At 40.2% G+C, this 15447-nt stretch overlaps 4 protein-coding genes across 4 annotated transcripts; 2 read left to right on the top strand and 2 right to left on the bottom strand.

The window, feature by feature from the left end:
• Positions 1 to 899: 899 nt before the first annotated feature.
• Positions 900 to 2937, top strand: LOC103442341 (tubulin alpha-2 chain). Its single transcript, XM_008381122.4, has 4 exons — positions 900 to 1233; positions 1325 to 1559; positions 1664 to 2034; positions 2168 to 2937. The coding sequence occupies exons 1-4, from the start codon at positions 1141 to 1143 to the stop codon at positions 2819 to 2821; spliced, it is 1353 nt and encodes a 450-aa protein (XP_008379344.1). The 5' UTR covers positions 900 to 1140; the 3' UTR covers positions 2822 to 2937.
• A 93-nt stretch (positions 2938 to 3030) lies between these two features.
• On the bottom strand, positions 3031 to 4488 carry LOC103442342 (uncharacterized). Its single transcript, XM_029107809.1, has 2 exons — positions 3983 to 4488; positions 3031 to 3355 (listed from the first exon to the last, which is right to left on the bottom strand). The coding sequence occupies exon 1, from the start codon at positions 4471 to 4473 to the stop codon at positions 4015 to 4017; it is 459 nt and encodes a 152-aa protein (XP_028963642.1). The 5' UTR covers positions 4474 to 4488; the 3' UTR covers positions 3031 to 3355; positions 3983 to 4014.
• Positions 4489 to 5973: 1485 nt separating this feature from the next.
• Positions 5974 to 8140, bottom strand: LOC103442340 (small ribosomal subunit protein uS4y). The gene is made up of 3 exons (XM_008381121.4): positions 7968 to 8140; positions 6935 to 7316; positions 5974 to 6348 (listed from the first exon to the last, which is right to left on the bottom strand). Exons 1-3 carry the CDS (start codon positions 7993 to 7995, stop codon positions 6165 to 6167), a joined length of 594 nt encoding a protein of 197 aa, XP_008379343.1. The 5' UTR covers positions 7996 to 8140; the 3' UTR covers positions 5974 to 6164.
• Positions 8141 to 10600: 2460 nt separating this feature from the next.
• On the top strand, positions 10601 to 14557 carry LOC103411193 (cullin-3A-like). Its single transcript, XM_008349845.4, has 2 exons — positions 10601 to 11072; positions 12355 to 14557. Exons 1-2 carry the CDS (start codon positions 10912 to 10914, stop codon positions 14393 to 14395), a joined length of 2202 nt encoding a protein of 733 aa, XP_008348067.2. The 5' UTR covers positions 10601 to 10911; the 3' UTR covers positions 14396 to 14557.
• Positions 14558 to 15447: the final 890 nt, after the last annotated feature.

The following is a 15447-nucleotide window of genomic DNA, read 5'->3' on the forward strand; positions in this document are numbered from 1 at the left end:
TATGCCAACGCATGTCTGTAAAGTAGATACGAAACTGTTTAGGATTAAACATTGCATGTGTATGAAATAGCAGAAAGATAAGAGATGTGTCAAATGGAAATTGGAATCTAATAATTTTACTTAAGGACTTTTAAACAAGGTGTTAATCATTGTTAGTTGTGGGAGGATGCTCATTTGGCCGCAAAGTGAAGAACAAGCTGAGGTTGGGATGGCGTTACATTTACAAAAGGAAATGCCCATCTTCTTCAAATGATGGTCTCTGGCATGTGTATCTCAGTTGAACTCCATACCGGCTTTTGGTTTTTAGGAGAATCCAAGAAATAGCTAGGCTAGGAGGAATTCACAAATATAAAGTTATATCAATGATGAATCCACTTTTCTCATTATGCATTCTCGAGTAACCCTGAAGTTGGTGTACACTACATAGAATAGAACAATTCATGAAACAATTAAATCAAGATTGACATAGCCAGCGAAGGATCAAACTTCGAGAGTTGTCCTTGTAACCAAAATTCACTAGCGTCATGGCAAATGCCCTTTCCATGGTGGTGTGGGAACCGAATGGAAATGAACTTTTGGGTGACTGTTGTTATGACATTTCCTAATTGCCAAAGGTTCGACCTAAGCCTAGTTTGTGTCATAGCAATCTGGATTGTACGAGAAATTTGAACTCGAATTTAAGGAAGCGGACACACTGCCATGATTAACTAACCTTCTGTCTAAGATTAGGCATTTCGATTATTGAATGGTTCGACATAAATGGGCACAGGAGCCGAAACCCAAATAGCCCATGAGCATGATAGGCCCATTTGTAGCTGGATAACTGAAACTCAAACTAAAACCTGTACAAAGGTGAGCCCAGCCCAATATAACTATTCGATTCTCGCGCTTCACAATTCAAATTTCAAATCCACACCCCCCAAAATATAGAACTAACGGTCATGAATAGCTGGATCCCACCAAAACCTCTCTTCAAAATTTGAACCCACCCGAAATTCTCGGCATCAATGCCGTTATAAATTCCCAAATCTCACCCTTCTCACAAATTCAAATCCTCAAATTTCGAACTCCCTCTCTTTCTCTGCAGATCTCGCCCTCTCCTCTCACGCAAACAAAGATCCCAAAGAAATCAACTGAAAAATGAGAGAGTGCATCTCCATCCACATCGGCCAGGCCGGAATCCAAGTCGGAAACGCCTGCTGGGAGCTCTACTGCCTCGAACACGGCATCCAGGTCTGTTCCCTTACGATTTCTTCCCCAATTTCGTTTCCAGGGTTTTGTTTATCTCTGTCGTAAATTTGATTTGGGAATTTTTTTGTTGCAGCCTGATGGCCAAATGCCGAGTGACAAGACCGTCGGTGGCGGAGACGACGCCTTCAACACTTTCTTCAGCGAAACCGGAGCCGGAAAGCACGTTCCCCGTGCTGTGTTCTTGGATCTTGAGCCTACCGTCATCGATGAGGTCAGGACCGGCACTTACCGCCAGCTATTCCACCCGGAGCAGCTCATCAGCGGCAAGGAAGACGCCGCTAATAACTTCGCCAGAGGCCACTACACAAGTAAGAAACTTTCTCACTACCCCAATTTCAAATTTCAAATACCAAAATACGTAATCATCTTTCCGTTGATTCCCGTTTGATTTATTGTGTTCGTATTTGAACAGTTGGGAAGGAGATTGTGGATCTCTGCCTTGATCGAATCCGAAAGCTTGCCGACAACTGCACTGGTCTTCAAGGGTTCCTGGTGTTCCACGCTGTAGGAGGTGGGACTGGCTCTGGCCTCGGCTCTCTGCTCCTGGAGAGGCTCTCTGTCGATTACGGAAAGAAATCTAAGCTGGGGTTCACAGTCTACCCGTCTCCTCAGGTCTCAACCTCTGTCGTTGAGCCGTACAACAGTGTGCTGTCCACTCACTCCCTCTTGGAGCACACTGATGTGTCGGTTCTCCTCGACAATGAAGCCATCTACGACATCTGCCGCAGGTCTCTTGACATCGAAAGACCCACTTACACCAACCTCAACCGGCTGGTCTCTCAGGTAAAACTGATTGAAACTCTCGTTGTGCACTGAAGGTGTTTGATAATTTGCCTGTGTGCACTCTTACTGATTGACAGTTTGTTTCCTGTGGATTTCTTGCTAATGTGGATGAGAAATTGTGTGTTCTGTGCAGGTTATTTCCTCACTCACTGCTTCTCTGCGTTTTGACGGGGCGCTCAATGTGGACGTGACGGAGTTCCAGACCAATTTGGTCCCCTACCCAAGAATCCACTTCATGCTTTCGTCTTATGCACCTGTGATCTCCGCTGAGAAGGCCTACCATGAGCAGCTCTCCGTGGCAGAAATCACCAACAGCGCCTTTGAGCCGGCGTCTATGATGGCTAAATGTGACCCAAGGCACGGGAAGTACATGGCCTGCTGTTTGATGTACAGAGGAGATGTGGTTCCGAAAGATGTCAATGCTGCCGTGGCCACCATCAAGACCAAGAGGACTATTCAATTTGTGGATTGGTGCCCGACTGGGTTCAAGTGCGGCATCAACTACCAGCCTCCTACTGTTGTTCCTGGTGGCGACTTGGCCAAAGTTCAGAGGGCTGTGTGCATGATTTCCAACTCTACTAGTGTTGCCGAAGTGTTTTCGAGGATTGATCACAAGTTTGATCTCATGTACGCCAAGCGTGCTTTCGTGCATTGGTATGTTGGCGAGGGCATGGAGGAAGGAGAGTTTTCTGAGGCTCGGGAGGACTTGGCGGCGCTAGAGAAGGACTATGAGGAAGTTGGGCTTGAGTCTGCTGAAGGTGATGATGGTGAAGATGATGAGTATTAGTTTGTTGTTGGTTTAGGCTAAATAGCTGTTAATGGGTTCCTGCCAATGGACTCATTGGTTTATTGTTTCTCTTGTTGAAGTTTAGTAGTATTAATGGATGCCTTCTTTTGTCACAACTTGGTCTCGTGGTGATGATATTCGGCTTACTTTAAAGTCCAAATCCTGAAGCACTTTTGCTACAAGTGTTCTTAACAGAAAATCTGAAGATCTAATTAAAGTCCAAATGCTTTTCAAAGTGTTTCCTCTACAATACAACTATAGTCGGAATCACTTTTAATTGTCTGAAATCGCTTTTGGCCCTTCATAAGCAGCTCCCGGGAAAGCGGAGATGTGATTTTTGTTTAACTGTACAGCAACGTTTGCAGATCAATCGATTACAATTTTATCCTAGAAGAAAACAAAAAATACAAAGATGGAAATTAATTCTAACGCTTCATTTGTCTTCCCGGAATTTTTCATTGCTGCTCTTGACCTGAAAGCTACCTGTTCTTTTTTTTGTTTTTTTTGAACAATGAAAGCTACCTGTTCTTCTTCCTAAATAAAAACAATGAAAAAGCCCATTAAGATCCAAATAAAGAATATGGGCCAGGCCCAATAACAGGCACGGAGCTGAAAGCCTGAAAAGTTACGTTATGAAGACATTTTCGCGCGAATACGAGTGATAAATGGAGGGAAAGCGCAATAGTCGAAGAAAATGAAAGAAAAGGAAAAAGTTTGAAACCGCCGTTTGGATGCCGAGAAAATTTCTTAATCTCACAACAACTAATATTGATCTTAACAGAAATTCAGAACTTTCTTTGATCAGATTAGAGGATTTCGAAAAATAATTATTTACTTCTGAAATGAAAATCCACATTTCTGAGAAAGTTAAAAAAACAATCCCGTTTGAGGTCCACGAATTTTCCGAGCATCCAAACAGCAGCTAAATTTTCCGAGCATCCAAATAACAGGAATGGTCAAAACCTCAAAAGTTCAAACAAACAATCAAAGCCACATCCAATAATTGCAAATCAAGATTTGAAAACAATCAAGATCGCCAGCGATTCCAGAAATCGGTCAGAATTCATGGTCTCCAATTCTCTCTTACTAACGAAATCAAAGAAACTAACGCAACAAATTAATCAATCAATTTCAGAAAAATAGAGGAAAGAATTAACAAACCTGAACATCATTAGCAAAGTTATTAGTGCAGATTAACCGTTGATTGTGTTCTTGAGAGGCGAGGAAGGCAAGATTGGCCGGGCGAATAGAACGACGTCAATGCCGTGATAATCTTTTCCAGATGCAGCGGCAGCACCGATCAGAGCCGTACTCTCGCCGAGATGCGAGTCCTCCTCTCTGATCCTCAAGATCTGGCTGTGCAGCACGCACCCCGTCTTCTTCGTCTTCCCCCTCCGCCATCGCCCCACCGACCTCGGCGACTCCATCTCTTCCGACGATCCCGCGCTGTCCTCATCCCGGTCCTCCGTACACGCCTTCTTCTCCTTCGACGATACGGACAGCATGCTCCGCCGGACCTCCTCCGGAATCTCGCTCTGGTTCCGGTTCTCCTCCTCCGGCTTGTAACGCAGTGTCATCATGTTGGTTGAAACGGCTCGGATTGCGCAGTGGCGAGAGCTCTGGCTCGGGATCTGCGTTTTTATAGCCTTCATTGCGGGTGGAAACTTATGGGAGCGCGACACGTGGAGAATGATGAGAGAGAAACGATGGTGTCCACGTGGTGGACTGATGGGACTTGTGGTTGTTATAAACTCCCCGACTCGGAAGCCGCTCTAACGGTTTTTTCAGCTGCAGTCATGTGGATTAGGAGGACGAGGCCGTTCCCCGTTTTGTGAGGAAATCACTTGGTGATTTGGTTTACACTTATCCAAATCCCATTGTGACGGTTTTTTAAATCAAAGAGAAGGTTCGAACATGACAATTAACTTGTAATTTTACTTTAATGTCTTTATTTTTTAGAGCGAGAAGAATTTGACTAGATTAGTTAGGTTGCTTAGTTCTATCTTTTTTTCTTGTTCGCACATAAATTATCTAGTAGTTTGGTTGATTATGTCTCACATTGATGTATCATGACATTGAGGAAGCTTGTTATATGGTGACATGCCACGACTATTCATCATTCTGTGGACCAGAAAAACTTACAAAGAAATCTTGTTATTGCATAGCCGCAATAACGAAAAACAAACTTACACCTTCTAGACTCGTAGTACATATCATTGCAACATGACACGTGTTTGATTTAGAACAGTGCCACACAACACCCACACAGAAGATTTTATAGGATAATTAATCACACTAAGAGTCAACATTAGGATTAAGTGGTGTGGACATGGCAGTGGATTAATAGCCAAGTATTTAACTAGGGGGATTTAATGGGACAAGTGGCATGCATGGGATTTGAAGGGTGTTATTGATTCAAATTGAAAACTTTAAGAGCTTATTTGGTAAATTAGTTGGAATAGATTATGATCAATTAAAATATATTTGAGTCCAGTCTCTTGTTTATTGTGTCAAAATATGAGATGGATAGAACTAGACGTGATGAGTTGTGATCAACATATCCCTACCAATTCAATCTTATCCCAAAGACCCAATCCGTCCAGCCCACCAAACAGGCACTCAAAGCATGGCCACCCAAGACGATTAAAATAGAAACGTGGTCAAGTGTGTAATTGCAATAAGATTACGACCATACTGAACATGGGACACGTAGTGAATTTGATATCTCAAATGCAAACCGTGATACCTTTGGATTCTGAATACATGCACGAGAGAGATGGAAACCCGACTCCATACCTACAAACGCCATCTCTCACCATATTGATCGACATCAATAACGTGGTTAGATTTAGATTGTATATTTTGATTTCATGTGTTAGTAAACGTATTACTGGTTCTAATTGATCGGATCCCCGATGATATAGTAAACGACTGAAACTCAAGAATTCGAACGAGGGAAATAATTTACACACCCGTTTATCCTTTTCTACAACAACACAACACAACAAAACCTTTTCCTACTAAGAATGATCGAGACCCGTTTACACACCCGTTTATCCAAGTAAATTTATGACCCTTGAATAGAACGAAACTAAAAAGAATCAAGAGACAAAAATAAAACGTAAAAAGACTCAAAAGAAAGTGCCCAAAGCTTCCGCAAGGTAACGCAAAATTCATTACTTAAAAGAGTATTTAAAGCAAAAAATTTGAGTTCTAGTCGCAACAAAGCAAGAAACGCTTAGTAACATCCACTACAATACGGACTGTAAAGTCGGCAAAAGAAACTAACGATAAAATTACGGCTCATGATATCAAAACGGTTCTAAATTGAGAGGCCTCCACTTCATTCTTCTTCCTCTTCGTCGCCATCACCACCAGCAGCCTTCTTGGCAGCGGCCTTCTGGTTCCTTCTCTTCACTCTTCCAGGGCGCCCACCTCCGAGGGGACTGGTGAGAGAGAAGTCAATGTGCTTCTGGGAGTCGACCCTCACCATGAAAGATGGGATGTTGACCAACTGCCTTCCCACCCTGACAATGAAACAAGGATATTGTACATTAAACACTACAAGCTTTGACATCAAACTTATAACACCACATACAAGGCATTTCTTAAGCAGGTTCCATGATAACATAGCACTGTAAAACCAAGATGGTTAAAGCAGATAAAATAAAAAAATCCCACAAGTCCCACCCTCCAACTCTGCATCCCAAAAAGTAGATAGATAAAGAATGTTCGTTTCACTATGCTTAATCCGAAGATACCAACCATACCAATAACAAAAGCGTGGTATGAATGATGTGCGTTCACAATAACATCAGAAAAACAGTAGACACAAGCAGTTAACCCACTTATTCACGAAAATTAACCTCATAAACCCGCACAAATGACCAGACAAGAAGGAATAACCAAGAGAGTGGTTAGGATATGTGAAGGTTAATTAACAAAAGACGGGACAATCCTTAGCAAATCAAAACAACTTGAAACTAAATTAAGAAACAAGAAGATCAACCATGACAGTACAGAAATTGTTACCTTATTAAATTCACCTGCCAAGTATAGATATGTAACAAACAGATAACACAAACAACATGTTTTGAGCAACAATGTTTATACCTGATGTGCCTTTGCCTGATGAGAACTCTGGCGTGGTGGATGGACTTGGCCATACCACTTTTGAACACAAGGGTTTGAAGACGACGCTCCAAAAAGTTCTCCACAGTCAGAGCCAACACATAATCGAGCTTGTTCTGGCTCTCATCCAGAAGCCCATATCTGTTCATCCTGCGAAGAAGAGCCTCACCCTCAAAGATACGGCGAGGATTTTTCTCATCCAGGGTAAGGAGTTCCCTGGCAGCATTACGGATACGGCTCAGAGAATACTGAACCCTCCACAGTTCCCTCTTTGCGCGGAGTCCATATTCCCCAACCAGCTTCAGCTCAGCATCCAAACGTTCTTTCTCATAAGGACGACGTGGCTTCTTGAAAGTCTTCCCATCTGACATCACACATCAAAATGCATACACATTTCAATACAAGTTTTCATTCACCAATATCAAATTGGCAAGAACAAAATCATAATTCGACCCCTTGCATTTCATTACTCAATAGTAAACAGCTTCGTAATTCATGGATTAATAACAACGATAAAAACGTAATCTTTAAGCACCCACCTACGAATTTTTACTAAACTCCAACTCTTTTGGGGCTTCTTTCTTTCTAATCGAAAAACGGCTTCAGCAGAAATAGTTTACAACAAGATTTCTCAATACAAATTCTTCAAACAAAACAAGATTGTGCTACACCCAGCATAAACAAAGGCAGCATGATTATCCTATGAGAATCCCCTAACATCAAAAGGCCAAAAAAATAAAACTGAATAAAAACAGATTAAAGACACATTTGGGTGCAACCGATTCAGTAAAAAGTAGCTAATCAACGAAATCAAAGTCAAATGCTGATTAGCACAAATGGGTAACTCAAAAAACTGATCAAACTTTAAGGGAATACATGATAAACACAGAAAAACTAATCAATTATAAAAATTAGAACAGAAAGCAATCAAAATTAACAAACACAGATAAAAAGGGTCGATCGAAACCCTAACAGCTGCATAGAAATAAGATAGAGAGGGAGATGAGAGGCTTACAGTTGCGGTAATGGACGACGTGCACCATGGCTGGGTAGCCCTAGGTCAGATCAAGAAAGGAGAGCGAGGGAGAGAGGGAGGCTCGCGCGGCCGAGTTCTGAGATATAAGAGGACGACGCAAATGGCACGTTGTTTCGCTTTATAGGCAAACCCTAAATTGGCTAAACCCTAACGGCACAAGCGTAATGACATGTTTGCCACTGTGTTGGTGATGGGCTTCTGCGTAAAAAGCCCTTTACCTTTGGATTGGACTTTGCCCTTTTCGGGCATGAGCAGCCAATTTTGGGCTGCCTACAGTCCAACTGGTCCAACTGAAGTTCGTTATTTAGGTATCGTTTGGTATGCAGACGGGACGAGACGAAACAGAATGAGATAGGACGGGACGGAATGGAGAGGGAGCAAAGATGTCCTCTGATGTGAAATGAGTCGTTCCAGGGAATAGCGTGGGACGAAAATTCATCCAAAATTCGTCCAAAATTCGTCCCGTGGAATAGCGTGTTCCACCCGTTTTAGGCACACCAAACGTGGGACGGAACGCCTCGTCCCACTCCGTTCTGTCCTGTCCCATGTACCAAACGGTATCTTAGGGATTTAGTGGGTGTTGGTTACAGTCTGAAATCTAAAAATCATTTCGTTTTAATTAAAATTTTAAAACAAATTGGTTATCAAACGCAGTAGTTTTTATTTTCTGTATCTTGTGTGTATATTTTCTATATCTTGTGTGTACGCACCTTTAAAATCTTGTAGTCGTATGAAATGAAAGGAAATAATTGTATATTAAAAAGTACAAGCGAAAACAAAAATTTTATTACTTCATGCGACTTACTAAAATCGCTAAGCTAACACTCTTAATAATTATTTAAAAACATATGAACGCACATTGGATCCAAATTCTATTTTCTAAATTGTTAAATGCAAAACAATCAAATTTTATTGTAGTAACAAACTAGCAATCCAGTCACTATTGAATGTGTGGGTTTATTGTATTAACAAACTATACCAACCTAAAACGAACCAAAATTGGTCGAATTGGTTTTGTTTGGTCACTTTGGACGGTTCTACCCAATTCTTGTCCGCACCTAACCATGCTCACGGTCGACACAGATTTTTTTTTTCTTTTTTCTTTTTTTGAATAATACTCGATAGATTCATTCCATTGCAAATAAAAAGACCCGAATTACAGAGTTTTACGTCGATTACAAAACAGCTTCTTCAAAAAATAAATCTGAGATGAGTTGTACACTTTACCCATACACTAGCATCTCTGCACGCACTAAAGGTGTATTGTATTAGTTGTTTTCTTTCTCATACAGATTTTTACTTTGTTCATGAACGTGAAATGTATTATGATTTGATATATTTATATATATAAAACAGAAATGAGATGCTCTGCAAAATCAGAAATGAGATGCTCAGCAAAATCATAATCTCATCAATCTTTCTTCAACTCAAGCAACTGGAACTATCTAGCCTGGCCCATACTCTAATGTTGAACATCTTAGTCCCAACCCGAAATGGCACACACCCATAATTATGTACTCACTCCTCTAACCGCATCAACTCTCCCATTCACGCAGCCATTGAACAGATGATCCGCCACCTGCTCGAACGACGCCAATGCAATCACACTCTTCTCCATTTTCCTCGCTCCAAATCGTGTCAATGTAAGCACTTCCCAGCGGCTGCAGCTGATCTGCACTGTAAAACCCAAATAATAGGAGTTTATCAAGAGACCAAATAAGACGATGTTAGAGGGAGTTTATCAATGATTTGAGAGAGCGGTCTGTGCGGTTGAGATTTTATCCCTTTTGTATCAACAGTGGGACTGAGTAACCGGTTGAAGTCCTCTGAACGTGTGGTGGTAGGCTGCAGTTTCCATCGTGCAAACTCTGCAACCGCTAGAGTTCGATGGGTAGTTTCCATTGTGCAAACTCTGGAACGAGGTCTAGGGTAATTTCAATCGTGCTTCTTTATTTATTTTTTTTGTGGAAAGAAAGAATGTAAATTGTATTATAAATAATCGAAGGGTCACAATTGTTTAGAAAGTGTAGGTCCTATTTATCTAACGGTTGTAAACTTTCGTTCTTCATATGCATGTACACATACATTGTCCACAGCCAAATATCTACAAATTGTGTATTACGATTTAGACCTATCATATTTGCGTATATTACAATTATATCGTATTCTATTAGGATAATTTGGTTCTTTTTTTATTCTGAAATGAGGGCATTTTAGGGGTATAAAATACTTCACCAAATTGAGGTTCTTACTTTATATATATATATAGATAGATACGTTACAACTGACAAAAGTTGGATTCTCAAAATTACTCATCCATTTGCAGTACCAGACCGAAGGGTAGGTGGGGGTTGATGGTCTTTTTAAATAAATTGTCTTGAATTGTCCAAATAAAAAATTCAAGAGCACCAATTTATTTAAACGAAAACCAATGAAAATGATTTGAAAATTTTAAATTTTAATCATAAGTACAAAATAAAAGGTATAATAAATAGTACTATGATTGATTTTTTAGTATAAAAATATGATTTTTCGTTAAAGTAAACTGTACTATAAACTTTTAGTTAAAGTTTCATTTATTTATAAATAAATAAATAATTTTTTTTTTGAACAGATAAATAAATAAAGCGGTGGGCATTTCTCTCTGTCCCTCGTCTCCGTTACCATTATCCCCAAATTTCCCCGTTATTTGCTCTGATTCATCTCCCCTTTTCCAATCCGAAACCCTAATTTCTTCAACCATCTCGAAACCCCTTCGACTCCAAAATCCATTTATCTCATGCTCTGATTCGTTTTCCCTTCTCCCCAATTCGGGTCAACAGCTAGGGTTTTCTCGCAGTACCCGAACCGTCTAATCTCAATCGGGTTTCTAGGGTCCGGAATCGGAGGTTTTAGGGTTTTAAGCTGAGTTGAGTTCGAGAAGATGAGTGCTCAGAAGAAGAGGAACTTCCAAATTGAGGCCTTCAAGCATCGGGTCGTGGTTGATCCCAAGTACGCTGAGAAGACGTGGAAGATCCTGGAGCATGCGATTCATGAAATTTACAATCACAACGCTAGCGGGCTTAGCTTCGAGGAGCTCTACAGGTTTGCTACTTGTTTTTACGATTAACGCAAGTGGATAAGTAAAAATATGTTTGAATTATGATCTAGGTTTTGGGTGATGAAAATATTGATGCTTTGTTAGGAGGTGATCATTTGTTTTGGGTATGCTGGATTTGGTTGGGTAACTTCATTTCTGAACACTATTAGTTGAGGTTTGATTAATTTGTGAGATTCAGCTTTCAGTTTGATCATCTTACTCTTTAGTTGCTTTCGGGTGTATGGCTGCTTTTTCCCTTTTGTTATTTTTCGTGATCTATTTTCTTTGCTTTAGGTCTAAAATTCTAAATACTGGGTTGATAACCCACAGCGGAGGGCATTCCACCTAATAAAGCGGATACTTCCCTATTATTATTTTGAATTGTTTGCATGTGGGTGAGAGCTTACCGTGGGTAGTTATGGTTGGAAAATGAGTGATTCTAAGATATCGAAAGAGTTGGAATATCTTAGGGGGTGTTGGCATATCTGGTTCTGAAGTTAAGTGTCATGATGGTTCTAGGATGTATTAGCAGTTCATCATGAGGTTATAGGATATCATTGTATTATTTCTTATCTATGTTGCTTATATGTGGCTAGTGGCTATATTAAGAAGTGGAATATCTTAGGGAGTTTAGGCATATTTGGTTCCGAAGTTAATTGTCACGATGGTTCTAGGATATATTTTCAGTTGATCATGAGGTTCTATGATATCATTGTATAATCTCTTAAGTCTTATCTATGCTCCTTATATCCGTTCTACTTGAGCATTTGTGCTGATTTATGCTAGAGAGTGTTAGAACATCCCCTTGTATGTAGTGCATTTCATGGTGATCTCCCACAGATTTTATGTTCACAGCACTTTAATGCTCATTCCGTTATTGACCTGGGACTTGGGTGAATTCCCATCATTTTCTGTTTATCCTTTTTCTTCTCCTTGTTTCAAACGGTTTTGTAGTTCAAAATATTGGAATGATCCTAAACTGTGTATCGGTTAGGAAAAAATTGAATCTTATTTTCCACCACATTTTTTAAAGCATATAGTTTTGTGCCTTGACTTGATTTGGCTCTATGGAAAAATTTGAATCTTATTTTCCACCCCATTTTTTAAGATTATAATTTTGTGCCTTGACTTGACTCTCTCTCTCTCTCTCTCTAGCATTTTCAATTTGTTATGTTTCATTTTGCCATATAACTTGGAAGTGCATTTCATTCTTGTGTTATAGCTACTGTTTGTTTCACATCGTGAAACTTTATACTTCTGATGCTTAAGATTATGGCATGAATTCAGGAATGCTTACAATATGGTGCTGCACAAATTTGGAGAGAAACTCTACTCTGGTCTGGTGACAACCATGACTTATCATCTAAAAGAAATATCTAAGTCAATTGAAGCTGCGCACGGTGAGTTGTTTTTGGAAGAGCTGAACCGGAAGTGGGCAGAGCATAACAAAGCGTTGCAGATGATTCGAGACATATTGATGTACATGGACAGGACTTTCATCCCGAGCACCCACAAAACCCCTGTTCATGAGCTTGGGTTAAACCTGTGGAGGGATGTTGTTATCCACGCTACCAAAACCCAGTCAAGGCTGTTGGATACACTTCTTGAGCTTGTGCATAGAGAAAGGAGTGGTGAAGTAATTAACAGAGGCTTGATGAGGAATATTATAAAAATGTTAATGGATTTAGGTTCTACTGTTTACCAAGACGACTTTGAGAAGCATTTTCTTGAGGTTTCAGCTGATTTTTACCGCTGTGAGTCTCAGGAGTTCATAGAGTCATGTGATTGTGGGAACTATTTAAAGAAGGCTGAGAGACGCTTAATGGAAGAAATGGAGAGAGTCTCCCAGTATTTGGATGCTAGAAGTGAAGCTAAGATAACTAATGTGGTGGAGAAGGAGATGATTGAAAGTCACATGAACAGACTAGTTCATATGGAGAGCTCAGGTTTAGTTAATATGCTTGTGGATGACAAATATGACGACTTGGGAAGAATGTATAGCTTGTTTCGCAGGGTTCAGAATGGACTTGTAATAGTACGAGATGTCATGACCGCTTACATCCGGGATACTGGTAAGCAGCTAGTTACTGACCCAGAAAGGTTAAGGGATCCTGTAGATTTTGTGCAGCGTCTCCTGGATTTGAAGGATAAATATGACAAAGTTATCAGCTCAGCGTTTAACAATGACAAAACATTCCAAAATGCTCTAAATTCCTCTTTTGAATACTTCATTAATTTGAATGCCCGGTCCCCAGAGTTCATATCTCTGTTTGTGGATGACAAGCTTCGGAAAGGACTAAGAGGGGTTAGTGAGGAGGATGTAGAGGTTGTACTGGACAAGGTCATGATGCTTTTCCGTTATCTTCATGAGAAAGATGTCTTTGAAAAGTATTACAAGCAACATTTGGCAAAGAGGCTTCTTTCTGGGAAGACTGTTTCTGATGATGCGGAAAGAAGTCTGATTGTTAAGCTCAAAACAGAGTGCGGATATCAGTTTACTTCTAAATTGGAGGGTATGTTCACTGATATGAAGACCTCTCAGGATACAATGCATGGATTCTACTCAACTGTCGGAGCTCTGTTAGGCGACAGCCCAACGCTAACTGTCCAGGTCCTCACCACAGGTTCATGGCCTACTCAACCAAGTGCCAGCTGCAACCTTCCAGCAGAAATTGTGTGGGTATGTGAGAAGTTCAAGAGTTACTATCTTGGGACCCATACTGGTCGGAGATTGTCCTGGCAAACTAATATGGGCACAGCTGATTTGAAATCAACCTTTGGAAAGGGCCAGAAGCATGAGCTGAATGTTTCCACATATCAGATGTGTGTACTGATGCTATTCAACGACGCTGACCGGTTGACGTATAAGAAAATTGAGCAGGCTACAGAGATACCAGCCGTTGACTTGAAGAGGTGCCTGCAATCTCTGGCCTGTGTTAAGGGGAAGAATGTTCTTCGGAAGGAGCCAATGAGCAAGGACATAGTTGAGGAGGATGTCTTCTTCTTTAATGACAAGTTCACAAGCAAGTACTTCAAGGTAAAGATAGGTACTGTGGTTGCACAAAGGGAGTCTGAACCAGAAAATCAAGAAACCCGACAGAGAGTAGAGGAGGACAGGAAGCCCCAGATTGAAGCAGCAATTGTGAGGATCATGAAGTCAAGGCGGGTCCTGGATCACAATAACATTGTCGCGGAGGTGACGAAACAGCTGCAGGCGCGATTCTTGCCCAACCCTGTTGTAATAAAGAAACGAATCGAGTCCCTCATTGAGCGGGAGTTTTTGGAGAGGGATAAAACGGATCGAAAATTGTACAGGTACCTTGCTTGAAAAGAAAAACTATGGTTGGTTTCTTTTCTTATTTATTTGTGGTGTTCGGCACAAGCCTGTATAATTTATCCTACGTTTGGTCAGCCGGAATATTGTTCTTGGATCATTACGGGCTGTTGGTGGGTTCCGATGAAGTTAAATTCATGCATCTTTGTTGCTTAATCTTTCCTCATGTTTATTCAACTTTACTTTTCTGAATGGGATGATGGAACTGTGTTGGAAGCAATCACTCCTATTGCTTCTGGTATTACATGCTGATGTTCATTAATAGCTTGCGAAACGATTGATATACTCCTCGACGCCTCGACGGAGAATACCATTTCGCACGAATCTGAGCAACTGAGCAGAATCTGTTAAAGAGTTTCATGGCGCGTTTACGTAACTGTAATGAAAATAGGGAGAACATAATTGAGGAGTTGGAATGAGAAGTCAGAATCGGATTCCTGTTGAAATTGTTTACTTAAATGTTCTGGAATTATAATAGAAATTACACTAATTCCATAAAGTTGTCTACTAATTTAGCAGAATCGGAATATAAACCATTATGATGACTAAAATGGCCTTGTCCCAAATTAAATATTTTATATACTTTTTTTAATAAAATTTGATATGATATATAATAGTAAGAAAAAATTAAATTGTTTTTTTTTTAATTTCATACACACTAAAATGCTTTTGTTTATTTATTTTTTTTATAAATTTAAATATTTACTTTAATATTTAAATTTTCTCGCTCAAATTGTAGTTTCTTCTCTTCATATGCATGGAGTTATGCATAATATGAATGAGCATGGAGTTGTCAGTGAATGAGGGCATAATAGGAAGAAAAAATGCATTCCTGATTCCCTCACCCTCCTGAAATTCAAATACGTCATATATCCAGAGAATCTTACTCCTCCAATTTCAGGAATTGAATTCCTTGTTTCAGGTGGGGCCCACCACACTATTGATTCCCTAATATTTAGTAAACACCGGAGTAATCCGTAATCAGAATTTAATTCCGTTTTTTTTTATTCCCATTATGCTTACGTAAACGCACGCTTAGATGTAGA

The sequence above is a fragment of the Malus domestica genome, chromosome 09 (assembly GCF_042453785.1).
Source record: "Malus domestica chromosome 09, GDT2T_hap1".
NCBI lineage: Eukaryota > Viridiplantae > Streptophyta > Magnoliopsida > Rosales > Rosaceae > Malus > Malus domestica.

Excerpts from the sequence above, each read along its gene's own strand:
- LOC103442341 (XM_008381122.4), top strand. The coding sequence starts at position 1,141 with ATGAGAGAGTGCATCTCCATCCACATCGGCCAGGCCGGAATCCAAGTC. Across the intron at positions 1,560-1,663 it reads CGCCAGAGGCCACTACACAA|TTGGGAAGGAGATTGTGGAT; the intron begins GTAAGAAACTTT and ends GTATTTGAACAG. Across the intron at positions 2,035-2,167 it reads TCAACCGGCTGGTCTCTCAG|GTTATTTCCTCACTCACTGC; the intron begins GTAAAACTGATT and ends TGTTCTGTGCAG.
- LOC103442342 (XM_029107809.1), bottom strand. The coding sequence starts at position 4,473 with ATGAAGGCTATAAAAACGCAGATCCCGAGCCAGAGCTCTCGCCACTGC.
- LOC103442340 (XM_008381121.4), bottom strand. The coding sequence starts at position 7,995 with ATGGTGCACGTCGTCCATTACCGCAACT. Across the intron at positions 7,317-7,967 it reads CGTCGTCCATTACCGCAACT|ATGGGAAGACTTTCAAGAAG; the intron begins GTAAGCCTCTCA and ends GTGTGATGTCAG. Across the intron at positions 6,349-6,934 it reads ATCAGGCAAAGGCACATCAG|GGTGGGAAGGCAGTTGGTCA; the intron begins GTATAAACATTG and ends TTTCATTGTCAG.
- LOC103411193 (XM_008349845.4), top strand. The coding sequence starts at position 10,912 with ATGAGTGCTCAGAAGAAGAGGAACTTCCAAATTGAGGCCTTCAAGCAT. Across the intron at positions 11,073-12,354 it reads AGCTTCGAGGAGCTCTACAG|GAATGCTTACAATATGGTGC; the intron begins GTTTGCTACTTG and ends GCATGAATTCAG.